This window comes from Enhydra lutris, unplaced genomic scaffold, assembly GCF_002288905.1.
Source record: "Enhydra lutris kenyoni isolate GAN:26980312 unplaced genomic scaffold, ASM228890v2 scaffoldscaffold29, whole genome shotgun sequence".
Lineage (NCBI taxonomy): Eukaryota > Metazoa > Chordata > Mammalia > Carnivora > Mustelidae > Enhydra > Enhydra lutris.
The window spans coordinates 19,164,323-19,191,550 of NW_019154113.1; the positions used below are offsets into that span (position 1 = coordinate 19,164,323).

Here is a 27,228-nt window from a genome sequence, read left to right on the forward strand (position 1 = left end):
ATCATGTATTAGAAACTCTTTAGGTTATGGACCATTGCCCGTATCCAATTTTCTAGGTCTTCAGCGATTTACTCAGTATGGTAATTAGTATATGAAATTAAGAGCATCATTCAGATCATATTAAAGATTCTTTAGAAAGATTCAGGAAAGTTCCTGTCCACCTGAAGCCTAATACACATCCCATAAATTCACACGGGGCGTCTTTCATATGACGAGCCAGGACAGGCGCTGGGAAATCCCGGGTCCTCAGGGCCAGCCTGGGCAGCAGACAAACGCAGAGCCCTGCCTGCGGAGCGCGCTCCTGCCTCGGGTTCGGGGACAGGGAGAGGTCTCCTTCTCTGCGGTCTTCCGGGGCGCTCTTCCCACAGCTGGGTGCATTTCCCACGGCTCTAGCTTTGCCCTCCTTTCCCCACTGCTTCTTTCTTTCTTTACTGTTTTAGATTTTATTGATCTATTTGCCAGAGAGAAAGCACAGGCAGGGGGAGCAGCAGGCAGAGGGAGAAGCAGGCGCCCCGTAGAGCAGGAAGCTGGATATGGGACTCGATCCCAGGACCCTGGGATCATGACCTGAGCTGAAGGCCGATGCTTAACCCACTGAGCCCCCCGGGCACCAGCCCCCCACACTGCTTCTTGGTATACCCAAGGCTTCAGCTATTATTTCTTCAAAGCAGACGAGCAACTCGAAAATGTCCAACTTGACAGCCTAGTCCCCTGGCTGTCCCCAACCTCCACCCCCTCCTCTTTACCCCCGGGGCTGTGTCCTTGCCCATCTGCCCACTGTCTGTCGCGCCGACTTCCTTCCCACCTGCAAGCAACCCTCATGTTGATTCCAGAGAGACCATCACGCAACACCTCCAATGTCTGCCCAAACGACCCAATAACAATTAAGTAAATAATAATTAATAAACTAGAAATGAAGAATCTCCAAGCACATCTCTAATTCCTCCCACAGCGCACCCCGCTCCCGCCAGGCAGACTCCCGGCCGTCTTGCTGCTGCTCCCTGCTTAGTCCTAATCCCGAACCTTCCCCCCAATGTCTCCTGTTCCCTTGTCTCTCTGAGCAGAACCTTACCCCTCAGTCAGGCCTTCTGCGCACCACAACGTACGCCAAACCAGACATCAAGAAGGCAGGGATTTTTACTTTGGGTTAAAAGAGATTCCTTTTGGTCAATCATCACACTTTCAAGTAGACAGAACACTCAATTTCTGGTAAAGCCACATCTACTTTGCTAAATCCAGAGCTGCTGGAACACCATCTCCTGTCCAACTTTATTAAAACATAAAGACAGACGGGCTCCTGGGTGGCTCAGTGGGTTAAAGCCTCTGCCTTCAGCTCAGGTCATGATCTCAGGGTCCTGGGATCGAGCCCCGCATTGGGCTCTCTGCTCAGCGGGGAGCCTGCTTCCTCCTCTCTCTCTCTGCCTGCCTCTCTGCCTACTTGTGATCTCTGTCAAATAAATACATAAAAATCTTAAAAAAACCAAACAGTTTACTTCTGCTTTCTCTCTTTAAAAACAAAACAAAACAAAACAAAACAGAGACCGGGGTTCTCTAGCATCAACCAAGTTTTCCGTGTCGCGGGCACAAGACACCGTATTTTCGAGGCACACCTCCCAGCACAGGAGGGGAACACCCTGCTTCTCTCTGGTGTGGAAACACAGTGACAGAAAATGCCTCTGAGGAGCCAGGGGTGTGCGGCGGTTCTAATCTTCCTGTCAAAAATACACCAGCACATCTGGAAAATCCGAGTCTCGTGTAAATACGTCTTATCCACCTCAGTGGGAGCATGCGAGCCGCCGGAAGAGCCTTCAAAATGCCCTCCTGCCGCAAGTCCCTATTTCTTGTCAAAGGTGACAAGGAACAAAGAGTCCCACTTACTGATCCCACGCCAGATTTATTTTGTGCACAAATTGCGTACCTGGGAATGGTTGCTCGAGGTCTCGATTTTCTCCTGGGACTTGTCTCTGGCCAGCCTGGCGGCTTCTTTCACCTCCTGGAACTTCTCTGCAAACTGAGCGCGAACAGCAGTTACTGCGGTTGTTCCCGCCCCGCGCGCACCGGTGTTCAGAACCCGCCTTCAGGGCTTTGCACTCATCTTAAGTCAATAAACCGTATAAATCCAGAAGATGATTTTATTTGAGATGAGAAAGAAATGAACATAAGGAACGCTTCTTCCAGCTAACTACCAGCAGAGGTCAGATCCAAATCGCTTTTTTAAAGATTTATTTATTTTAAAGAGAGAGCGCCCAGGGGCATGGGGAGGGGCAAAAGCAGAGAGGGACCTCAAGCTGATTCGCTGACTCCCTGCTGAGCGCGGAGACTGACACGGGCCTCGATCCCAGGACCTTAGATCGTGACCCGAGCTGAAACCAAGAGCGGACTGCGTAACTGAGCCCCCCCCCACCCCGCCTCGCGCCCCTGATCTGATCTGATCACTTCCAGGCTGCTGAAGCTAGTTTAATAATGAAGAAGTAAGGTGGCGGAGCGGTGGATGACCCTGTGCCTGGCAAAATGGAGCTCGAGGCCATGAGCAGATACACCAGCCCAGTGAACCCTGCTGTCTTCCCTCATCTGACCGTGGTGCTGTTGGCAATTGGCATGTTCTTTACGGCCTGGTTCTTCGTTTATGAGGTTACCTCCACCAAATACACTCGGGATATCTACAAAGAGCTCCTCATCTCCTTGGTGGCCTCGCGCTCTTCATGGGTTTTGGAGTCCTCTTCCTGCTGCTCTGGGTTGGCATCTACGTATGAGCTCCCAAGGGTTCCAGCCAGGCGGCTTCACTGAATTCCTGCTTTTGTAAATTAATTTTTTTACTGTTGCTGAAAGTGTCCCACCCGCTGCTCCCAATAAAGGCAGATGTGTGACCAAAAAAAAAAAAAAAAAAAAAAAAAAAATGAAGAAGTAAAAACAAGCGCCTCCCATGGCAGGAACATAAGTGTAGCTGCATCACAGAAGAGTCCACCCTAAACTTCACCATCTCTATAGAAAGATCCAAGAACTCCTACAACATGACAGAAACCAACAAGATCAAGAGTTGGGGAGAAGGCACTGTTCAAGATTTTAACAGCTTAAGATATAAAATAGCAAAATGCAAAACAGCAAAAGGCAACATGTAGCCTATGACCGTATCCTGTGCTGAATAGACCATCTGTAACTGGGGGGAAACTGGGGTGCTTGGGTGGCTCGGTCAGCTGAGTGTCAGGCTCTTGGCTTCGGCTCAGGTCAAGATCTCAGGGTCATGGCATCAAGTCCTGCATCAGGCTCTGTGTTCAGTGTGGAGTCTGCTTCAGATTCTCTCTCCCTCTGCCCCTCCCTACACATGCTCTCTCTCTCAAATGAATAAATAAAATTAAAAAAAAAAAAAAAGAAACGCCAATGATGTCATGGTCATGAGGGAAAACGTCATTTTTTTAGAGACAGATACTGAAATCTCTTGCTGTCTGCAATGTCCTTGAAAGTACTTCAACAGGGGCACCTGCGTGGCTCAGTGGGTTAAGCCTCTGCCTTCGGCTCAGGTCATGATCTCAGGGTCCTGGGATCGAGCCCCGCATTGGGCTCCCTGCTCAGCAGGGAGCCTGCTTCCCCTCACTCTTTCCCTGCCTCTCTGCCTACTTGTGATCTCTGTGTCAAATAAATAAATAAAATCTTAAAAAAAAAAAAAAAGAAAAGACCTCAAAAACAATAAAAGAGAGGAAGAAATGTGGCAAATGTTAATAAGCACTGAGCCTAGTGATATGTACATGGGAGTTGATTATATGATGCTCTCTACCTTTAAAAAAACTGTTTCTAATATCTCCATGCTAAAAAACATCCTTCAAATGCCAGGGCAATCAAATCAATCACGGGCTTATGGATACGGACAAGGCAACTGATTTTAATTAGCAAATACACAGTTGGAGCAGAGAACATCCTGGGAGGGTGGGTCGGCATCACAAAGCAAGAGAGAGCGGCGTGCGGTTGCCGGGCACAGGGAGCCGGCAGGGAGCAGGGCTGCCGACTGTTCGGGGGCTTCTGCTGAGAACACATTAACTCCGGAGCGCGGGCTACCCTCTGACTACCGGCACGGCGCAGGTGGCAGCGGTCTGCTTTGGGAAACCTCGCCGGATGACAGACCCCGGGGAACGATGTGCCCTGGCTGGCGCGGGAGAGGTCAGCCCTTCTGTTCTGACCCGTGTCGCTCCTGCAGGACCAGAAATACAGCCAGAGCCACGGGGTTTTGTATGTAGCCGCCTCACAGCTGTCGGAGGAAAACCACATGACTTGGGTAACACATGTGAGGTCCAGCAGGGATGGACAGAGCCCCTCCCCGGCCTGCTTCCTTTTTGGGGGCCCTTAAAGTGAACACCTTATGTAGAAACTCCTTGAGGGTGGGCTCCATGCCTTTCCCCTCGGCCTCCTCGCCAGCATGAAGCAGGTGCAAGTCGGTTTGTTGGGTGAATGAAGGACTCTGGGTTCCAGACAGACGCCCCCTCCCCTGGCCACCTGAGAACAAATCATGTCAAAGGCACAGGTCTAGCCTAAGAAGGGCACAGCTCTTCCTTCACTGGACAGATGAGAAAGCGCTCAGCGAGGAACTGTGGTTCGGTGTCTGGGAGCACCCCACTCCCTCCTCCTGCTTCCTCAGCTGACCCGACCGGATCCCCCTGAGAGCGAGGCCGGGCTTCCCTCGGAACATGAACATGGGCCCGGGAAAGGTTTTTTGTAGGCACCATAAAGGCCTTATTGAGACATTAAAGGCCTTATTATTAAGGCCTTATTATCTTATTAAGACATTAAAAGACTGGATTTTTAAAGGTCTTATTTTCAGTGTTTTTGTATCCAGTATCAATTAAAAGTCAAATGTGACTTGAAGGAAGCTGTAAGAGCCCCCCTTGCTGACTGAGTCTCAGCCACACTGTACGCAGTAATTGTGGGGGGACGCCTCTCCCCCCGCAAGCCTCTCCAACCAGAAGCGCTTTCTCACAGATCCTTCCTGTCCCCGTCAGGGTCCCTTTCTCTCATGGGTCTTATTTGAAGTTGCTTCTAGACTACATTGGAAACGTCATTAACCAGTGTCACTCTCATTCAGTCAACAAACACAGTCCAAGGAGCCCTCGCTCCTTCAGTGAACAAGTGTTTTCCACCGTCCCTGAACCAGGTCGTGCACAAAGCCGAGTGCCGGGGCGAGTACACTGTGCAACCAGATGCAGCTCTGCCTCCCAGGAGGCCAAGAGCTGAGTAGAAGACACTGGCAACCAAGTCAGTATGTAAAATTCTGCCAGGCTTTGACAGAGCCAGTCACTTCTGGACAGAGCTTGGGGCCTCCATTCCCTCTTTCTCCTACTTCACCCTGACCATCCCTACCTGGTGAAGACCTTGGTTCTACTCTTGGAGACCCTAAGCCTAGGGTATCGACCTTCAGCTCCAATGGCTTCTTCCTCCTCCGTCCCGGACACCCCTTCGTGGCCCTACCCTTCTCCCCTGGGCCCACAGGACAACCACATCTATATGTTAATGAGTTTAATGGCTTCTTAACTCATGTTCTCTCTTGGGCTCCTCACCACTACTCTGCAGGACGGGGATTCTCACCTATCGTTTCCAGATGAGAAAGGGCAGCCTTAGGTTGGTCAAGCCCGCGATCATACAGTTAATAAATGTAAACCTGAACTTGGGCCCAGGTCCATCTTCCATGCCTCCAGTTACCGTCTTGTGCCAACAAGGACGCCGAAAGTCTTGCCCGTGGCAGTTGCTAAGTATTTACCGATTAGATTTTCCATTCGCAAAGAGAAGCCCCGTTACCTTAAAATGTAAGATAGAATCGTACTGGCTCCCTCTTTCAAAGAAAATTACCTGTCAAAGCTTCAACTTGAAATAGGCAATGGGGACCTTGAAGGCCAAGACAGGCCTGAGGCAAAGAATACCGACATGGAGTGGGGGCCCCGACCAGCTCCATTCCTCTCCTCCGCTCCATCGAGCCACTGTCCTTCTCAGTTGCAGAAGGGAGACTGCGAACAGCTGTCACACGTACGTCTATAACACACGTCCCCACAGGACTGCAAAGTGATGGTGACATTCCCAGTAATGACCTCCTCGAACATCTCAGCAAAGGGAAAAGGACACACACTCTTGGCTCACAGAGATGCGAAGAGAAGAGCCGCCGGAGTGGCTGGTCTCACTGCGGTCATGGCCACGCTCAGGTGCTCGGGATACCAAGAAGGACGGCGTGGAAGGGGGTCTCATAAGCGCCAGCATCACACAGGCCACCGGACACCGACACCGGACACTACGTGTGCTGAGATCTACCTGCTTCCTGGCTAGCTCAGACAAGCTGCTCAGCTCCGACCCTCACCAGCCTTTCAAACGCAGGCCACTGAACCACGCCGAGCCCCGGCCGCCTCCTCTGTGCAACGGCCCAACGACGCACCTCGGCACCACCAGAGGAGAAGAGATGCGGCTTTGCTGGGTGTGCGGCAGGCGCACAGCAAAGGGAACTTGGGCTTCTCTGGCCTTCATTTGGTTAATTTCTTCAAGTAAAAAATGAAAGTGAAAAAGCCAGGAAACCATGACCTTTAGTAAGAGAGCGCCATAAAATTCATTCATTCAGAAACAGGAACTCGTTATGGCTACGTGCCAGAGGCTGTTCTGGGGACACCGAGATACATAAGAAAGATTGGGTTTCTGTCCCCAGAGAAACTCTGACTTTGTAGAGGGTTTGGTTTTACACTCAAATGGGTGAGAATCAGAAAGAAAATTCCAGAAAATAAGCTTAAAATGCAATGAAGTAGGATCAACCCTATCAGATAAATTTTAAATAAAAAATCGTTCCAAAAGATGGGCTATCAGTAGACGCACGATGGAAACGGACCCGACCATTGATATCATCGTGAGCTGGTGACAAAGGAGGAATCTTCCACGGAAGGGGAAAAATGATTCGATGCATAACACGTGATACAACTTCAGTAAACAGAGGGAAATGAGTTTAAATCCTTACTACAAACGAGGAGCATGATACATTTTCAGTGAGGTAAAGGGGTAAGCATGTTTTTAAAAAATCTGCATGCGTGGGGCACCTGGGTGGCTCAGTCAGCTAAGTGTTTGCCTTCCACTCGGGTCATGATCCCAGGGTCCTGGGATCCAGCCCCGCCATCAGGTTCCCTGCTCAGAGGGGAGCCTGCTTCTCCCTCTGCCTCTGCCGGCCGCTCCCCCTGCATTCTCTCTCTCTCTCTCTTTGTCACATAAATAAATAAAATCTACAAAAAAAATAAAAAATAAAAATAAAAATCTGGATGCAAACAGAATTGAACATTTATCAAACTCCTGCTTAAAGGGTGAGAGGGTAATTATCTAAACTTGGAAGAAATAAAAGAAAAATCACGGGAGTGACAGACTCGACTACACAACCATTTAAAGCTTTTGAACAGGAAAGGGGAAAAACATGAAATCAGAAGGGAAACAGCCACTGGAGGGGGGAATATCCGGAGCTAGGCCGGCACCCCATTCTCTAGCAGAGAAAGAGTTTGTGCACACGGAAAAAATGAAAAGCCCAATAGATAAACGGCAAAATTCACCAATAAAAAAAAAAACAGTAAGCAAGCCACTGATAAAAAAGACTGTTCAGTCCCGCTGGAAATGCAAATCGAAATAATGAGGTACTATTCTTGCAAATCGAAATAATGAGGTACTATTCTTTGCTCGCTAAATTAGCAAACATTAAATACAATTACAATACCCGGTGTGGACAAGATATTTCCAGGCCATTGTGTGGGCGGTACAGCCCCACCGAGAAGCAATTTGGAAATGGGGATCATCAGTGAAAAAAGCATTCATACCCACTGACCTAGTGATACCACTTCTGGGAAACAGTTCTATGGAAAAATTGAGAACATTAAAAAAAGGGGGGGGGGGCTTCCATACAAAGATGCTAATCCTAGCATTCTGGATAATAATGGGAACCGGGCAGCAACCAAGGGCCCCCAGAGGATTGTTCTTCCGTGAAAAATCCCCCGACTCCAAATCTACAGTTTTCTAATCTTCCCCCTTATTCTAAAATATCACATATGCTTGTGAATTTAGAAAGGGTAGCTTAGAAAAAAATATTTTTTAAACCTATAGTCCTATCATCCGGCGATACGCACTTATTACATACACATCCAATAGCTTCCTATCTGCGTATATGCATCCATTACGTATATATATATATATATATATTTTAAGATTTTATTTATTTATGAGAGAGAGAGATCACAAGTAGGCAGAGAGGCAGGCAGAGAGAGTGGGGGGAAGCAGGCTCCCCGCTGAGCAGAGAGCCCAATGCGGGGCTCGATCCCAGGACCCTGAGATCACGACCTGAGCCAAAATCAAGAGTCAGACGCTCAACGGACTGAGCCCTCCAGGTGCTCCATTACACATATCTCTTCTCAAAACCAGAACGATGTCGTCCACCTCATTTTATAGCCACTTTTGCAATTAACGGTGCAACATTAATATTTCCATGTAATCATACAAAATTCTGTAAAGCTTCTAAACTGCCATACAGCACAATACCCTGAAGGATATACTGGAGTTCATTTAGCCTGGATTCTTACCGCTGGACATGTGGATGGTGTTTTTCTTTTTTTGCTTTTGCTGTTACAAATGATGCTGCAAGGAAAATTCTTACAGCGAAATCTGTGCTCAGGTATAATTATTTCCTTAGAATAGATGCCAATAAATGAAACCAACAGATCAAAGGATATTCAAAGCATCCAGGTTTCTGAAATGTATTCCAAATTCTCACATCTTTACTTATTAGGATCATTTTCTGTAGTGTTTAAACTTGTACTAATAATCTGTTTAAAAAATTAAAATCATCATTTTTTTCATCATTATCATGCCAGAAATGAAAGACCGTTGTTTCATTTGTGGCTTTTTTTTTTTTTTTTTTTTTTTTTTTTTTTGGGCCTTGGCCATCGAAGACCCTGTGGCAGACGCTACTTGCTTATTCAGAATCCATTTCTTGTTTTCTCTTGGCTAATAACATCTCAAATTGGACCAGAGCAGGAAATTTCCCAGGTGGGAAAGAATGAGAACCAGTCTAAGCTGGTCATAACAACCTAATTCTCTCCACAGCCCCCAACCCCTGCTGTGGGAAGGTGGCCCAGGGACTGAAGACTGACTTCGGACCCACGCTGCTGCCAAGGGAGCTCATAAGGAACCCTTCTGCGTTCTCCCTCTTGCCATGAATGCAGATGTGATGGACAGAGCTTGAGAAGCCATCTTAGCACCATGAGGAAAAGGCCAATAAAAGAAACAGTCACGCACAGACCTCACCAGCCAACATCACGTGGCCATCGTATGGATGCTGGCAATGGCCTGCCTCAGGACTTCAGTTTTGTATGAAAGGAATAATGCTATTTGCTTCAGCACTGTGACTCGTTCCTGTTACTTGTAGCCCAAAGCATTCTCCCTACAACATATCAAAAGAATGATTAATCTCCCCCACTCTAAAACAACGGCCCTTAAATCAGAAAGGTAGAAGACAGAGCAATGTTCCCACAACAGCACAGACTTGATGAACCTAATGATACACATCTGAGTGACAGACGAAATCATTAAAATGGGTCAATGGCAAACACTGCACTGCGTGTGTGTGTGCGTGTGTGTGTGTGTATGTGTGACTTTAGACAAATCAGTCACAGAGCACTAGCAGCCCCATCCTGGATCAGCCCCTCTGTGGCAGGACGGGCTTCCTTCTGTCTGTGATAAGTGACACAGAGCCAAACTTGGGACAGCGGCCCCTCGAGGTCAGCTGCTGGAGAGAACATTCCCCTCACCACTGGTTCACTCTCATGTTTGCATCGACCTCCTTGGGTCTCTGTTCAGCAGCTTGTCCTTTTATCAGCACATGCAAGCTGCTTCCCAGGGTCTTCAGGAGGGCTGAGGTGGACCGATGAGCCCCCGCTTACCTCTGGGAATACGCAGCTGCTATCGTTTCTGGAAAGCCTGTCTCAAGGGCAGAGAGCGTCCCTGTAGTGCTTTGGGGACTGTGGTGGGAAGGGGTCCTTATCTTGGGAGCAACAAAGACCAAGGCACCTATTTTCCTTCCGGGGGGTAGAGAGAGACAGTGTGTAAATTGTTCTTAAGCGAAAATAGCCACAGTTCCTTTTCCTCGCCCAGTCACAGGGTGTGATTACCGAGCCCTCTTTCCGGACCGCGGGGCGCTGCTCAGAGGAGTTAGGAACGTGCGGCCACAGCCGTCCCCTCAGGCCCGAGCTCCTCTCTGCCGGCTAATTGCCACTTGTCGAGACTGCAAGCCTCACTTGACGGTAATTTATCAGCGTGTGGCTAAATCGTTGACTTGAAACATTCTGAACAAAGGAGACACCCGAGAAGCTTTTGTGACAAAGGCAGGTCCGACGGGCGTCGCCCAAGGCGGCCGAGGGACTCAGGGAGATGGGGCCCTCCTCTGTGATGACAGGACATTTCCCTCGGCCTGGGGAAGGGAGGGGTGGCCGCGCGGGGAGGCAGGCACGGCCTGAGGTCTCCCCGGGTCTCAGAGACCCAGGGAGTGAACTTCAACAATCTGTTCTCATTTCTGTCTTGAGTTCTCCCTGCTTTCGATTCATTACAAACATTCACCGTTTATGCTTCCCAGCTCCTCTGATTCCTCTTAAGAGGGAAGAAATTCTTCCAGGCCCCTGAGAGCAATTCTGTCAGCCGTTGGTGCTTCTGGAAGGCCCGGAGCGTCGGGCGGGGTCAGGGGCGCTGGGGCCCTGCCTCCCACGGGAGCCTCTGCTTCTCCGCGGGCTTCCCCAGAGGTGTGAGGACACCAGCCGGTGTGGGGAGCGGACATGGGGGGGCGGGGGGGCTGCTCCCAAGTATCCCCCTCACCCCCACACCATGGCCACCTCTAGGTGCTCCTTCAGAGGGGACAGGCACCCAATCTGCTGTCCACTTCGGACGGGTGCTGGTATCATTTGTTCAACAAATCACCATCATACCTACTTCCACGTCACATAAATTCTCGGATTCTCACAGCCCTGTTCTTCGTTTCAGAAAACAGCAGTTCCCTCTGTCTGTCAGTCCGTCCATATCCCAGAGCCCCCGCCTCCCACATCCACTCACTAGGTCCCACCGGTTCAGTGCCTCCGTAGTGCCCAAGTCCCTCCGGCTCCTACTCAGGCCCTCAGCATCCCTGATCGGCACCAGAACAACCCAGTCTGCCGGGAAAACCTGCCTATGACTCTAAGCCGCTTGTTTTCCTTCTTGGCTTGAAATCTCTCACAGGCCACGGTCTCAAGTCCTGGGCTGGGCTCTGGCCACAGCCTTGCCCACCCTCACACCCCCACATCCTGGTCACAGCCTCTCTCCCGGGGTGTCATGGGTTTACTCATGCTGCTGCTGTTGTGCAGAGGATGATGGAAAAGGGAAGTCCTCCCCCGGGGACGTGACTTGGAACGTCTCATTGTCCAGTGTGCACAGGGCAGGTGGCCTGGGGTCACGATCTGCCCTGAACCCTAGGGAAATGGTCGGGGCCTCAATGCCTGGGCAGGGACTGGGAAGAAACAAATTTGGAAGGTTAGTGACAAAGAGATTTGGGAAGAGCGACATCAGTGGAACCCAGGGGGTCCCGTGGAACTGGAGTCTGAAGATTCTCACATCCCACATGAGTGCTTGCAACCGGCTGGAAGCCTGTGACCCCCTCAAGTTCCTATGTTGAGATCCTAGGCCCCAGGGTGAGGCATCAGGAGGTAGGGCCACTGAGAGGTGATGAGGTCACCTCTCACCTCAGGAGGGTGAAGCCCGCATAAATGGGACAGGTGCCTGCATAAATGGGACAGGTGCCCTCATAAGAGACCCCACAGAGCCCCCCGGCTCTCTTTCCAGCACGGGAGAGCACCACGAGAAGGTGCCGGCAAACAACCAGGCAGCAGGCCTTCCCGTGAAGCGGACGGCGCTAGCGCCCTGGTCTCAGCCTTCCAGCCCCCCGAGCTCCGAGAGCCCAGCTCTGCTGTGCATGAGCTCTCCGGTGTGTGGCCCGGGGTCCTGACAGCCTGAATGGACTAAGATAGTCTCCCCAGCTCCCCGCGTTCGTGCCAAAGGGAATCCTTAGGGCCGATCTAGGGACACCCAGACCTTCTCCTCCTGGCAGCCCAGGGCCTGCCACAAGGCTCACAGACACACTGGCCTGGGTGCCAGGGAGACAGGCACCAGTTGACCTTGACAACTCACTCCTGCTCTCCAGGCCACCCCGACCTCTGGCGGGCTGCGTGCCCACCGCCAACCACAGTGATCCCACCGCAGCCCCCAGTTCCGCCTTGTTCCCTGACGTGAGCACCCAGCTGCTTGGTGAAGAGCCGCCTGCCTCGGCCCCTCGTCCACAGGACACAGTGACTCGTCCTCACCTGACACCGTCGGCTTTCCTGCCGCTCAGAGAGCTGCCGCTGAGGTCGTCTACTCCACACAGCACTGGCTCAAACCAGCAAACTCACTTCTCCGCAGACAAAATGAAGTGAAGGATTCTCAGTCCTCTCACCCTGCAGAACTCTGCGGGGCTGCCCGTCACAACACATGCTTTCCAGACGCGTGGGACACGCTGCTTCCCTTCTAAGGCACAGCACACGAGTCCGGGGACCAAAAGACATTGTTTCCACAATGACACCCGAAGACTTAGACTCAAGAATTTTGCTTCCCTCCCTGTGTCAGGGCCCTGATGAACTGGAAGGGAGGTTTATTATTACTTTTTAAAGATTTTATGTTTTTACTGGAGAGACAGTGAGAGAGCACGGACAGGGGGAGGGGCAGAGAGAGAGGGAGAAGCAGGATCCTCGCTGAGCAGGGAGCCCCGATGCAGGACTTGATCCCAGGACTCTGGGCTCATGATCTGAGCTGAAGGCAGATGCTTAATGGACTGAGGCACTCGGGCGCCCCTGGAGGGGAGGTTTTGTCACCCAGGAAAGAATGCTTCTGCGAGCATGCAGGCACAAGAGGGATGCCCAGAGGGCCACCAGGCCATTTCCGGTCTCTGGGGCTCCTAGGGAGTGGTATCCCCATGGAAGTACATGGAGATGCCAAAGAGCACGGTCCGTGGGGTGTCCTCCATCGGGGCTCCTTCCTGCTGGAGGTACGATGGCTGCCTTGCAGGCTGCAGGCCTCCTTAGAAATATGTGTGTGTGCATAAGTGTGTAGGTGTGTGTGTGTGTGCACAGCCTGTGCTCGTGTGCTAGACAGACGCGAGGTGCAAATCTGTGGGCCCCTGCATGGTGGCTTCCCGACCTGTCTCCACCGCCCTCCCCCGAAAGCTGTCTTCAGTATACACAGCAACCCAGTCAAGTCCCCTGGAATCTGGGATTCTGTGAACGCCTCTGGGACGGACCACAGCTCTGTCTTCTCAGCACCTGGCACCGCGTGGGCCCGGCCACAGCTCAGGAAGTACGTTCACAGCAACCATCTAGACGTCAGTCCTAAAGCCAAGACTCCTGCAGCCAGTCCGGCTCTGGCCCTTCCCTTTCCACACTCCCTCAGATTCTCGGAGACCCTCTGACGTCCTTCCTGTAAGTTCTGTGTCCTGTAAACTAGCCAGTCTTGCTCTCGGGCAAGGCCTTCCCCATACCCCACACAGCTCTTCCAGCAGCCTATGACGAGGAGACCCCCTTGCCCAGAGAAGCTCCGTCCTGCCATCCGAGGCGCTCAGCCTGTTCCCACAGACCTTGGGGTTTTCCACCTGTGTTCAGTCACCATCGGCTCCTCGACGCCTTTCTGACTGTCTACAGAGTGTGTCCCAAGCCCCATCAGAGAATCAAATCAAAGCTATGAATCCTTTCCCCAGGGGGAAAAAAGCGACCTGTACCCCAAACACTGTGACCTTTTAAGGGGTATGGGGACCCCAGGGCGGGAACTGTGTGCTGTCGGTATCCGGCAGCCCCACCCTCTGCTAACGGGTCACTGATGCTGACAGCTGTCAGGTGCATGTGGGACCCAGGGATTGGGGTGACCCCACATGGGAAAGAACCACAGGTAGAGCGGTTTGCTGGGGCCGCGACCTCAGGCTCTGCAGGGGCAGGTGGCACGTGAGCTTTCCTTCCCCAACAACGGCTCCACTTCGGGGCACCTGGGGTCTCTAAAAGGTCATCGGGTCGGGCAGCCCTGCGGCACCAGAGGGGCTCAAATCAAAGCCTGGAGAGGAATTCTGTCCAGTGGCGGCATCCGGGGACCAAGGGACAGAGCGTGCGACGGGACGACCGCCTTACCTTCGTCAGTTGCTGCTCGGAGGAGAACCCCAGGCCAAACACGGTGTTGGCTCTGCTGTCAGCCCACTGCCCGAACTTCTGCGACGTCTTGGTGAAGGTCATGTTGGGCGTGATGGTGCTGTTTATGATCACCTGCAGGAAAGAGCCAGACAAAGAGGAGCTGAACGCTGGGTCTGACCTGGACCGAGCACCCAGTGCGCGCGCACCCTCGCCCCACGGCACCTGCCCCCGGGGCCTCCCAGCACAGCCTCTGCCGAATCAGACACACACCCATAATCAGGGGTCCTTGCAGAGACCTAAAAACAGATGGTCGCTCTAAAATAAGATCTTACAGTTGGCGGGAGAAAGTCTGCCCTAAGGAGAGACTAGTTTCCCAAACTGCTGTTTATTTCCCCAGAGCTCCGGGGCACCGATAGCCTTCAGGGGTGAGCCAGCCACGCCGCACACTCTCGGAGGAGCCACGCTATGTCCCTTTTCAAGCACCTGGAGCCCCCATGTGCAGCCTGAACAACTTTGAATCTCCATCGGCGACTGGGGCTCGTCGTTCCCCGACAAGAAGGAATAGCCGTGCTCCGATCGGGATGATCGTGGACGGTTAATTTACAAAGAAAGCAACGGTAGCGGTACGAGCGGGGTGTAGAGAAGCTGTCGGCAGGGGTGCAGGGACTGGGCGCTCAATGGTGCCCCCTCCGTGGCCTGAAAGGATGAGGGGAGGAAGAGGCCACAGGCTGCAGAAGGCCAGGGTCGTGGTCGGCAGCCACAGGCTATCTTGACATACAAGTCTGCGCCCGGCGTCCCCCCGGAGGGAGCCCACAGAACGGATACCCTCACTTCTGCCCTGTGGTCCCTGCCAGCGGCCGGCCCCAGCCAGAAGCCAGAGACTCCGCGGACGCAGGGCTGGAGCCCGCAGATCAGCCTCTCGGAGACCCCGGCAGGGGAGCGAGGGCACCAAGTGAAGCGGGGATAAAAGGAGGCCCTCCAGCCCCGGTGGGATCCGGCCTTCCGCGTCCACCGAGCATCTACTTGGCCCAGCGCGCTGCTCACCGAGGACAAGGGGCGGAGGAGTCCGGACTCCTGATCCTCCCGCAGCAGAAGTAGGAAGGGGGGAGAGACATGTAAACAACCAATGAACAATCCAGAAGTGTTAGTGAGTAATCAGCGGGAGGCTCACCCGGGCAGAAGCCCTTCGAAGCCCTAAGCCTCCCAGGGACACTCGTGGGGAAAGCGGATGTCTGTGCCAGGCTGGAGGGCAGAACCCACAGCTCACACCCCCCGTGAGAGAGTCTGTGACGATCTGAGCAGAAACAGAGCCTTCTGAGTGCGGGCAATCTGGCTCCGCGGCTTCGCTTTGTCCTGCACCCCGATAACCACACTTTCTACCAACTGAAGGTTCGCGGCAATCCTGCGTCAAGCAAGTCTGCGGGCGCCGCCGTCCCAACAGCTTTCGCTCCATTCGCCTCTCCGTGTCACACCTGGATTATTCTCATAGCATTTCAAACATTGTCAATTCCTGTCCTTGGGATGATGACCCGTGATCGTGGACGGCAACTCACTGAAAGCTCAGGGGATTGTTAGCATCTTTTGCAATAAAACTGCATTTTTTAATTAAGGCATGGACTTTCCCCAAAGTCCTGCGGTGGCGCGCTGAGCGGACGCAGCACACACATGACGAGTCTGCGAACTCGGGAAACCACAAGGCTCACGTGACGTGCTTAATCGTGACACTTGCTTTATTGCCTCGGTCTGAAACCGAACCCACGTATCTCTGCGGTGTGCCTGTAAGTATACTAAAGCATGAATCTACTAGCAGTTTTCCTTATTAAGAAAATGTGCGTTCTCAACAGTCAGCTCCACTCATAACTGATAAAACAGGGAAGAGAAAACGCTGACAAGCATGGCCTCCCTTTCCACGGTGGGAACGTCAGCCAATTATTTCGCTGAAGGACGGACCTTGTGGACACAGATTCTTGCTTTAACTAATAAAGAGACCCAAACAGGGAGTCAGAGTCGCCTCTAGAAACAGAGGTATCATCGCTATGTGTATATGAATGCCTACTGAGCTTTCTCTTTCTCTCTTTTTTAAGATTTTATTTATTTGAGAGAGAGAGAGAGCATGAGAGAGTGAGCACGAGCAGGGGGAGAGGCGGATGGAGAGGGAGAAGCAGGCTCCCTGCTGAGTAGAGAGCCGGAGGCAGGATTCGATCCCAGGACCCCAAGATCATGACCTGAGCTGAAGGCAGACGCTTAACAACTCAGCTCCCCAGGCGCCCCGCCCCCTACCGAGTTTTCTAAGGAGGCATTAGCTCAAGTATAAACCTTGTTTATTTGCCAAAATAACTTCTGGAAGTTAATACTAAGAACAGCAATTACTACGTATTTAGCATGCCTTGAATGGTTTACTTCCATCAGCTCGCGTGACATGTGTGGTGGGACTATCATCCCCTCCATGTCACAGGGGGAAATGACCTGGTAAGGAGCAGAGCCTAGAGAAAAGACTCAGAAACCTGCATTTGGAATTTCTATACAACATGCTTCTCATTTTGTACCGTGGATGCCTCCACTGCACTCCCCGTCCTTTCCCTTGACTGTGATAACTCCTAGAACACCACAGTTCACGCGAGTGAAGACACGTGATCAAGCATTTTGCAGATAACTGGAAGCAAGCAGAGCGGGTCCAGAGCTCCGCCTGCTGTCATCCCACACTATCGGAGATGGGGGCAGGGGAGTGGGGCATGGAAAATGCAGACCTAAACCAGGGGCGAGCATAAAGGAATGCTTCTGGGACTTCAGAGGTTGACTGGGGTCTGGCTCAGCCCCAGGCGGGACTGATATGGTGGAATCAGAGCAGGCTGGGGGCAGGTGTGTGGCTGGGCGCTGAATCAGAGTGGATCACGTGATCCCAGAAAGCCAACCCCGGTCACCTCCCAATTACCAGAATTCCAGGAGGGCGAAGCAATCACCAGACCCATTCAGAAACCTGATTCTTTCTAGATCTTTGTGCTCCTATGCCTCTAAGTCAGCCTCCAGAACCCCTCCCCAAAGCCCTCTTGAAAGGCAGAGGACAGAGGCTGAGCAGAGTACAGGACACACCTCCAGAGTTCGCCCCAAACACGTTGTCCCAGGGTCAGTCAGGCTGGAATAACAAAGGGGAGGACCCCTGGTATTTCTTTACAGTGTAATAATTCCTAAAGCACTTTTTCACACAGTCTTCTTTCTCATCCCCATTTTTACAGACGGGAAGACTGAGGCTCAACAAAGTCTAATGACACATTCAAGGTCACATAGCTAGTAAGTGGTTAAAAGGAATTTAAAGTATGTACTACTTACAGAGCAAGGACGAACAGGTTTCAAGAGCTGAATCTGTATCCTGCTGGGGGTTCATTTAGCTTCTCAAACCTGTAGACTCAATTTTCTTTCTTTCTTTCTTTCTTTTTTTTTTTTTTTTGGAAAATTCTCAAGCATTCTAAGAACACCGCTTCTGCTCCGTCTTCTCTGCTCTCCTCCGGGGCTCCAAGTACACATATGCTAGACCTCCTGAGTGCGCCCAACACAGTTCATGTTCCTACCGGTTCTTATCACCCTGATTCTTGGTTCTCTCTGTTTCAATCTGGATATGTTCTATTGGTCTGTCCTCCAGTTCACTAATCCCGGCTCCTGACAGAACCCATCTGCTGCTAAACTGAGTCACTGAACTCAATTTTAGACTCTGCATTTTTTTTAGTTCTAGAATGTTCATTTGATTCTTTAAAAAAATATATCTAAGTCTTTGGGGGATATCCTCCTTCCTGTCATCCACTTCGTCCATTTTCCCCTCTATTTCCTCGAAGATAATAATCATAGTTCTTTAGAAATGCTAGATGCTGACTCTAACGTCTGGATTGTGCCAGAACCTGCTTCTACTCTCTGGGTTTTGCTTCTCTTGATTCTAGGCCTACGGTCTTGCATCTCTGGGTGTCCAGCCTTTTTCACCATATGGTGGGAAATGGGTATGAAAGGACTTGTTAGGGTTCCACGTGATATTGTCGCCTACAAAGGACATTTCCCGCCTTGTCTGCTGGGTGGGTAGGAATATAAGAAATCCCTATTTCACTCTGGGACAGAGCTGGGTCAGGGCCCCATTTCCGGTCTGGTAAGTCTCCCTCCGCCTCTGCCTCAGGGCAGGCCCTCTAGGGCTTTCCACTGGGAGCCTGGCAGGTCTCTATCTCCACTTCCCTGAGACGCTTCAGGAGATTCAGTTCTGTTTGTCAGATGTCCCCAGCTTTGCTCTGAGGCCTTCCAAATTTTAACTTCCAAATCTGGCAAAACTCAGGAGAAGCTGGCCATGTGTCTGGGCCGCTCGCTCCCCAGTCTCTCATTCTAGCTCCCAAGTCCCTGCTGCTCTGCTTTTCCCGGGGGGCCGGGCGTGGATTTTCAGCCTCTACATCCTGCCACACCGGCGAGTGCCCTTCCCAGGGGAGGAGGGTACAGAGACGCCCCCCGGCGATTCCCCCGCTGTCTCTGGGGCTCTCGTGCCTTCGCTGTTCCCTCCTAGACCCCTCGGGCAGGTCTTCGTTGTAAGCTCTGTGAATATGAGGGGGATTTTACTCGACCTGCAGAAACATTCAGCCTGTCCCTGCAGACCCACGTGCACCTGCTGCTCAGCCACCATCTAGTGGGGAAGCCAGCCGTGGCCCCCACTGTTCCCTGCCTCGGGGGCTTCTCTCCTCCCCCAGCAGCGTCCACCTGCAGCCTGGACTGGCAAAAGCTCACAGCAGAAAAGAGCTGCCAACGGCCATCGTCACTGTCACCTCTGAGCGGTCCTTAACGCTCTGGAATTGTAGTCCCTTGTGTTCACGGTGTTTCTACGGTTTCCTGCCTTCCCTCTTTCCTTCCTTCCTCCCTTCCTGCAGTTTCCTGATGCCTCCCTTCTTTCCTTCCTTTCTTTCTTTTTAAGATTTTGTTTATATGAGAGAGAGAGAGCACAAGCAGGGGGAGCAGCAGACAGAGCGAGAGGGAGAAGCAGCTGATGTGCGGCTCGATCCCAGGACCCTGGGATCGTGACCTGAGCTGAAGGCAGAGGCTTCGCTGACTGAGCCGCCCAGGCGCCCCTCTCCAAGGCCTTTCAATTGCCATCATCTGGGCTCTGCTTTCAGCTGCCAAAAGGACCACCGCATGCCAGAATGTATATAATTTACTCAAAAACGCAAGTGCTGACTCTGGGAAAGTTCAGAGAGATGCAATTTACTATGTGTCTCAGGTGACACTTTCTGCTGTGGGAAGCATGTAACTCGCGCAGGGGCTGTTTATCTCAAGAGGCGAACCCGTACTGCGAGGCACCCATCTGCCTCGTTCGCGGGACTTCCAGCGGGTGGGTCCGATCGGCGGCAGACGCTCCTCAGATCCCCCCGTGCCCGATCTGAGCAAGGATCCCAGATCCCCAGACAACTGCCCAGCTCACTGCTCCCTTTCTGTCACCCATGAGCAAATGAGGCAGTGGGGAGGTGTCACCCAGCCTGTGATTTAGTTCCTGACCCCGGCCCCCCCTTATTCTCTTGTCTCACAAGAGAAGGGTCCGTTCATCTGCCCAGAAGTCAGCCACCCTGTGCCCTAGGTCCCTTCCTCACCCTGCCTCCAGCGGCTCCTCCCACCCACACACATGCACTGGGCACTCACCACTACAGACCATCTCTGAATTCCAGTAGCGTCCCATGGCCGGGTTCCCAGTCTGCAAGTGACTCCCTAAATCGACAGGTCCCCCACGCCAACCCTGAGCTGGCTCTGTTCCGCAGCTCCGGGGTCAGCCCCCCTCCCCTCCACACACACACCCCATCTGATTTCTCTTAGCTGCCTCGTGTGGCTCACACCCCGCCACACCGCCACAGCCTTCAGAAACCGCAGAGCTGGGTGACAGAGCGCCCGACACTTTGACAAATCACTAAAAGCCCAGCCAGGAGGACTAACAGCACTTTCTCAAAACAAGTCATTTTATCTATATTTAAGCCCAATATATCCCTGGATAACTCAACCGACACCAGTGCAAACCCAGCTCGAGGACAGCAGATGAAGTGACAGCGTCGACAGAGAAAAGAAAGCAGGTCACCCTGATTCACCACCCCTAGCAGAACATCCCGGCACAAGGCACAGCGACTCCAGCTCAGAAGCCCAGAGAAGGGAAGAGGTAATTCAACTGCAGCATCGCCGTGACTCCCAGAAGAAAATAATAACAACGACAATAATAATAATTAATAATAATAAAGGCACCTTGCAGATACTCACTATCAAACACAACTGCCTACCTACTGGGTGCCAGGCACTGCGACGCGTGCTCAGCGCTCAGCAGAATGCTGCCCTGCCTCCTCCCGCTTGCTCAGAGGAAAGAACCAGCCCCTGCCTGTCTTTAGACATCTTTGCCACACCAGCTGCAGCTGTCCAAACACGGAAGAAGACACGCGGCTCGCGTGACATCGTGTCAGGACGTGCTCCTCTACCGGCCCAGGGCCAGCCTGCTGCAACCATAGCGCTGGGCAGCTGGTGTCCCGGGGTCTGGCCACAGGCGCCGGCCTGCCAAGCCTCACAGGCAGTGCGAAACTGGGCTGGGTGACTGCCTGTCCTCGACCTCAACCGTGAAGTGAGGACTTCTGGGCTCCCTTCCTAAGTAGGAGGAAGGGTTGTGACAACCGGAAGGAAAAGACACAGGATCGAGGTGCCCGGCCAACGTCATCCGCAGTTTTCGCTCTGCTGAGAGAACGTGGCTGAAAGGGGGGATTCTGTCTTAGGACAAGGAGCCTCATCAAGAGATCAGGAGGAGACGAGGCTCTCCCAACTTCCCTCGAGGACATTCCAATGGAGGCTTCTCTGTGCCTTCTGCTTTGGGGGCTCTGAGGAATAAGAAGCGTCCACCAGGCTCTATTCCACTGCTCAAACCCCCAGTCCCCTGTTTCCGAGGGCTGCTGGCCTACAGGCAGAGGGTGGGACAGGCTTTAGGCAGGAGAGGGGAGCCGTCAGAAGGCTACGAAAATCCTGAGCAAACGAAAGGTGCTCAACATCCCTCCTCCTTAGCGAAATGCAAATTAAACCCACAATGAGGCAGCTCCTCACACCTGTCACAACAGCCAGGACTAAAAAGACAAGAGGGGCGTCTGGGTGGCTCAGTCTGTTAAGAGCCTGACTCTTGGTTTCAGCTTGGGTCGTGATCTCAGGGTCATGGGATGGAGCCCCCCATCAGGCTCTGTGCTCAGTGGGGAGTCTGCTTGGGGTTCTCCCCCTCTGCTTAGACTTCTCTCACTCTCAAATAAATCTTTTTTTTTTTTTAAAGATTTTATTTATTTATGACAGAGAGAGCGAGAGAGGGAATACAAGCAAGGAGGAGAGGAGGGAGAAGCAGGCTCCCTGCTGAGCAGGGAGCCCGATGTGGGGCTCGATCCCACAACTCTCGGATCATGACCTGAGCTGAAGGCAGACACTTAACGACTGAGCCACCGAGGTGCCCCTCAAATAAATAAATCTTAAAAAAAAAAAAAAAAGACAAGAAATAACAGGTGTTGGCGAGGATGTGGAGGAAAGGGAACCCTCGTGCACTGCTGGTGGGAACATAAACTGGTGCAGCCCTTATGGAAAACAGTACAGAGGTTCCTCAAAAAAATCAAAAATAAAATTACCATACAATCCAGTCATCAACTATTGGGTATTTACCCAAAGAAAATGAAAACACTAATTTAAAAAGATACGCACCCCTGTGTTTCCCGGGCATTATCTACAGTAGCCAAAGTACGTGCGGAGCAGCCCAGTGTTTGTCCCCGATGAACGGGAAAAGGGCGCGGGGCATATGCGCACAACGGAGCATCCCTCAGGCGTGAGAGAACGAGCTCTCCCCACCTGTGACAGCGTGGATGGACCTAGAGGGAGTCAGGCTACAGGGAGCAAGTCAAAGGCAAATGCTGTATGACTTCACTCATTTGTGGAATCCGAAAAGCAAACGGACCAACAAAAATCAGAACGAACTGACGGTTGTCAGAGGGGAGGCAGGTGGGAGGGAAGGAGGAAATCTGTAAGGGCCACTGTGTAAACTTCCGGTTATAAGATAAATAAATGAGTTGTGGGGACGAGAAGTACAGCATAGGGAATACAGTCAATAATCCTGTAAAAGTGTTTGTTGGTGACTGACAGTGAAAACTCTTCTCGTGAGGAGCACCGCGCGAGGGACGGAACTGTCCAACACATGGTGAGCCTGAAACCCAGACAGCACTGCAGGCTAATTATACTCCAACTAAAAAAAAGACTTGGGGCGCCTGGGTGACTCAGTGGGTTAAGCCTCTGCCTTTCGGCTTAGGTCATGATCCCAGGGTCCTGGGATCAAGCCCCACATCGGGCTCCCTGTTCAGCGGGGAGCCTGCTTCCCCCCTCTCTCTGCCTGCCTCTCTGCCTACTTGTGTTCTCTATGTCAAATAAAGAAATAAAAAATCTTAAAAAAGAAAAAAGACTTTCAGGACCAGTTATGGTCTTAAAACACTAGGCATAAATGTGAGGCCCTTCAAAAGCAGACTCACTGACCAACTAAAAAGGGAATGAATTTGTGCTTTTCTTTCTTTTTTTTTTCCAGCCTAAATGGATAGGGAATGAAAATGGGGAGGTGGTTTAGAGGGCAAATCGGGGAATTCTGCTTCAAATACAGTGAATTCCATTTTCTCCTTTTATAAGTGACTTTGTTGATTTACCTAATTATTCTAAGTAAACTACCTCCAAAATGGTCCTTGAAGTCACGATCGCACACTCCACTGACGGAGCTGCCTGGGCGCCCCAGGTACACTGAGTTTAGGGTGCCAGCAGAAAATGGAAATTGTAAAACTGTCCAGTGGGATGAACACTGACTAAAGACAGAAAAGAAATTATAAAGCCTCAAATCTACTTTATTTTCTGTTAACTTGGCGATACTTCTGTTGCTATCCCTTCTTTACTCTGCCACCATAGCAACGTGGCAAAAATATCAAGGAAGACAGCAGAATAATACCTGGGGAAAAAGGTATTTCAAGAAATTCTCCAAAATCTTTTAATCAAATTCAATCGCTAGGAATGATAACATTAAAACCAGACTAGATATAACACCTATCTAGTTATAATTGCTGGGACGTGTGCAATATGCCAGCATTCTCATGCACGCTAGAAGAACAGACTCTGCGGAAAGCAATCTGGTCACAGTGGTCACATGCCATGAATCAATGGTTACTATCTCAGCCTACCGTATTTCCTCCAGGAATCGAGCCTAAGGAACTACCCAAAAGAAAGCAATAGGTATGTGATGAATGAGTGGGAGAACTTGTTTTATAAAGATGCTCATTATCTAGACCAGGAAAAGACTGGAAGCCATGAACATAGGCAACCATAAGGGGAGAGATTAAGAAGAGTGCAGGCCCTTGGTGGAACTGTTACACAAGCATTAAAATGCTAATTACGAAGACAACGTGGTAATAGGGAAATCTTTTTTTTTTTCATTTGCCATAATTTTAAATGGAAAAAAAAAAAAGGCAGGGTGTGGATTAGACCAACGTCGTGATTAATACAGGAACACCTGTGTAACGTGGCAGGAACTGGGTGCATCCTTTCCCCTCCACTTTGAAACATAGCGTACTGACCTTTTTTTCTAAGATTTTACTTATTTATTTGGGGCGGGGGGAGGGAGAGAGAATCTGAAGCAGACTCTGCACTGAGCACAGAGCCCAATGCGGGGCTCGATTCCAGGACCCTGAGATCACAACCTGAGCCAAAACCAAGAGTCAGACGCTTAACAGACTGAGCCCCCGGGGCACCACCATATCACACGGCTCTTGCTGACAAGGCAGGGACTGGGAATGGTGACATCAGCCTCCGGGTGGTACCTTGGCTCCGTCCACGCTGATGATGCGATAGCTGTTCCTGGTGACATCGTAGAAGTAGGAAACGGTGACCGCCTGCTTGCTCGCCGGTACCCAGTTCTTCTTGGTGCTGGGGTCAATCTGGAAGACGTGCGCCCGCGTGGTGAAGATGGGCTGTTCTCTGCGGGAGGAGAGGAGGGCGCGTGAGGGTCAGTGCAGGACTTTGCGTGTCATTTAGGACTTCTCGCCCCACCTCCTGCGGTCCCCAAAGATCTCAATGGCTTATCGGGAGAGATGCATATACAGGAGGACAAGTAAAATAAGACAAGGGGGAAGGAGAGAGGCCGGCACGGGAGTCACGGAAACCCACCCCCCATGGGCTGCGGGCAACTGGCAAGGAGCAACTCGCTCTACATGTGGGTCCCGAGTCCTCGCTTCCTGTCGAGTGTCCGGGTCCTGTCTGACATCCTGCTGGCGTGCTCGGGATGCTGTGATACATTTCTTTTGGAGGATCCTGCCACAACTTTAGGATTTGCCATCCATTTGCAACTTCCTATTATATTTCTAGTAAGTACTTCTCAAATTCGCAGCATCTTACCCAAGACGCCTTCGCTCGTAATGGATGGAGCCCTAAAGTTTTATGTTCCCAACTTAGAAATCTTTGGAGGTTCAGGAGCTTAATTCAGGAAATCCTTCCCTTTTGCTTTTCTTGCCTCTGTAGGGTTGTTGCTCTTTGGCTCCTGTAAATTTCTAACATGACTGTCAACCAAATGGACACAGGATCCAGGTTTCTTTCTGGAAAGTGGGGAATTGTTTTGATCTTGACAATAAAGCATCAAGAAATAAAGCAGATGGATAAAAATCTGAAACCGATTCCACAGCATTTCATTCTGTAAGCTATTGACCTCACAAAGTAATTTAAAAGGAGACACAAACTCATTACAAAATAGACTTAATTTTAAAGACAGGGTTTTCGGGCAAACTGGCTCAAAAATCCTTTAAGTGTTCCAAATACGATCACACAGGGGTGGTGGGGTGGGGGGAAGCAGCTCCCGGCAGGTAAAAGTGGCCCCACTGTTCATGAGATGCCTCAAATCTACTTGGTGGTGTTGTTAACTTGGTGATACTTCTGTTGAAGTATCATGTTCATGAGATTTAATGAGCATTTATTAGAGATAAAAACAAAACTAAAAAGTAACTCAAAACAAATTCACTTTTAACATCCTTATGGTATCCAAAGGGGTGGCATAAAATATAGGACACTCAGTGGATACAAAAAAAAAAAATCAAAGGGAGAAAGTGAATTTCAAGTGTTCTGGTCTCCAGATGGAGAGGTTTTAAGCAAAGCAGTCTTTGAACCTATTCTGCCTAGACGAGGCTCATTACTGGAAAGAAAGCTCTTTTAGAAGAGAAAGGTCTTCCTAGAAAAGCAATTTACTATTTGAGCCTCCTGTAAAGAATACTATCGCCATAAACATCAGCATCAACCATCAGTTGTGGCTGCAGACCCATTTCCATGACCGCTCTTCCAGGAGAACAAAAGCCAAGGGCATGCTACTTGTGCTAACTCAATGCAATGGGTTCAAGAGGCCAGCTTTCCAGAAGAACCAATGGAAGCATTTCTTGCCCCCCCGAAATCTCCCTTCAAGATCCCAGAGCAGGACAAGCCCCTCTGGGGACGTGGATCACTCAGACGTCTGTCTTCCCTCAACGTGGTTAGGTTTACCCACCCTCCGGAGCCTAAACTGATACCCTTCCAGCCACACGGTGATAGGACGTAGAGACAAAAGGAACATTCCTGCTGCAATTTCCCACATCTGCCGTCACCAGGGTGGCCAGCCTATGGGGGAGCCTGTGTGCCCATGACTGCCTGCGCTCTTCGTCAAGTCCCCATGGGGAAGTCTGGCATCTGGGCTCCCCAGCTGTGTTACCACCAGCCCAGGCACTGTATTTTGCTAATCACTGAAGTACAGCACCAGAAAGGAAAATGCCTGCTCACACGGAATTCTGCAGATGCGAGAGGAGGCGACGGTGGAAAGGACAGTAACCACAGAAAAGAGTTTTAGAGGAATTCTGCAATGTATACAAATACCGAATCATGCTGTGTACTTAAAACTAACGTGATGTTATATGCTAATTATACCTCAATTAAAAAAAAATAATTGTGTTGTGCTAAAATCTCTCTGCCTCCCTCCCACCGAGCACTAACGAGCGGGGGAGGGGCACCCGGGTCAGGCAGGAGCCCCAGCTGGGGCAGAGGCCCGGCTCTCTCACCTGCGCTCACGTCCTCCACACTGAGCAAGAGGGACTGGGTCTGGGCTTTAGCGCCTCTAGACCAGTGTTTCCTAAACCTCTGACAGAAATTAGCTGAGCACTTCATAAAAAGCAAGTTTCTGGGCCCCAACCTACTCCCCCTTGCCCCCCACAGGAACTTGGCTCTTGGGGACGGCCTGGGGAGCTCCGTTTTTAACAAGAGCTCCAGGTGATTCTGATCCTCAGAGAAGCTGGGGAGAAACCCACAATGAGACATTAACAGGTGATCTAGACAGAAGACGGAAGAAGTGAGCCTGTGGCCAGCATCTCTCCTCCGGAAAGAAACAACAAGCTTTGAATGATTCCAGATCTTCCTCCCACAGCCTGAAGGGGACTACGATGAAACCGAGGACAGGATTTTGGGAGTGCAAAGCGTGGGGAGGCAGAAGTGCTCTGGGCAGATATGGGGGGGCGGGAAGGACGCATGGCCAAGCCATCACTGACTTCAACTCTGTGTCCCTGAGCCCGGTAGGAGAGAGGAAGTGAGGGGAGCAGGGAGACCAGAGACCAGTCAGGAAGGACAGGGAGGCTTCCTGACTGGGGATAAGCCAAAGCCAAGAGTCACCTGCGAGGCGTGATTCAGGTCAAGTTGAGCACAGAGACATGAAGACGCCGCCATCTCCAAACCTGCGGGCTGGGCTCTGGGGATGGACCAAAGCTATGGTGGGCCACCCTGGGGACCCTGGCCAGAAATGCAAGGATGTCAGAAGAGGACCATGGACCCAGCTGGCCACAACATCCGTGGCTGCAGACCGGGTGTCCCGTGGTCAGGCCTCTGCAAGGGGAGAGGTGAGGGGAGTCCCACACCCCTGCTGAGGACAAGCACGGGGGAGACCAGAGACCTGCATTCCTCAGTCCTGGGCAAGCTGGGGCCAGTT

General features: G+C 51.4%; 2 protein-coding genes across 2 annotated transcripts in view; one reads left to right on the forward strand and one right to left on the reverse strand.

The window, feature by feature from the left end:
• LOC111152718 (homer scaffolding protein 2) overlaps positions 1-27,228 on the reverse strand; it is a 78,255-nt gene that overhangs the window by 10,663 nt on the left and 40,364 nt on the right. Inside the window, exons 2-4 of the mRNA XM_022511301.1 lie at positions 24,062-24,218; positions 14,211-14,342; positions 1,919-2,011 (exon numbers count right to left, since the gene is read on the reverse strand). Of these exons, the coding sequence (XP_022367009.1) occupies positions 1,919-2,011; positions 14,211-14,342; positions 24,062-24,218 (382 nt within the window). The remainder of the gene's footprint in view (positions 1-1,918; positions 2,012-14,210; positions 14,343-24,061; positions 24,219-27,228) is intronic.
• LOC111152722 (transmembrane protein 258-like) lies at positions 2,512-2,869 on the forward strand. The gene is given in 2 exon segments (XM_022511306.1): positions 2,512-2,694; positions 2,697-2,869. Coding segments are annotated over 2 exon segments (240 nt in total). The 3' UTR covers positions 2,754-2,869.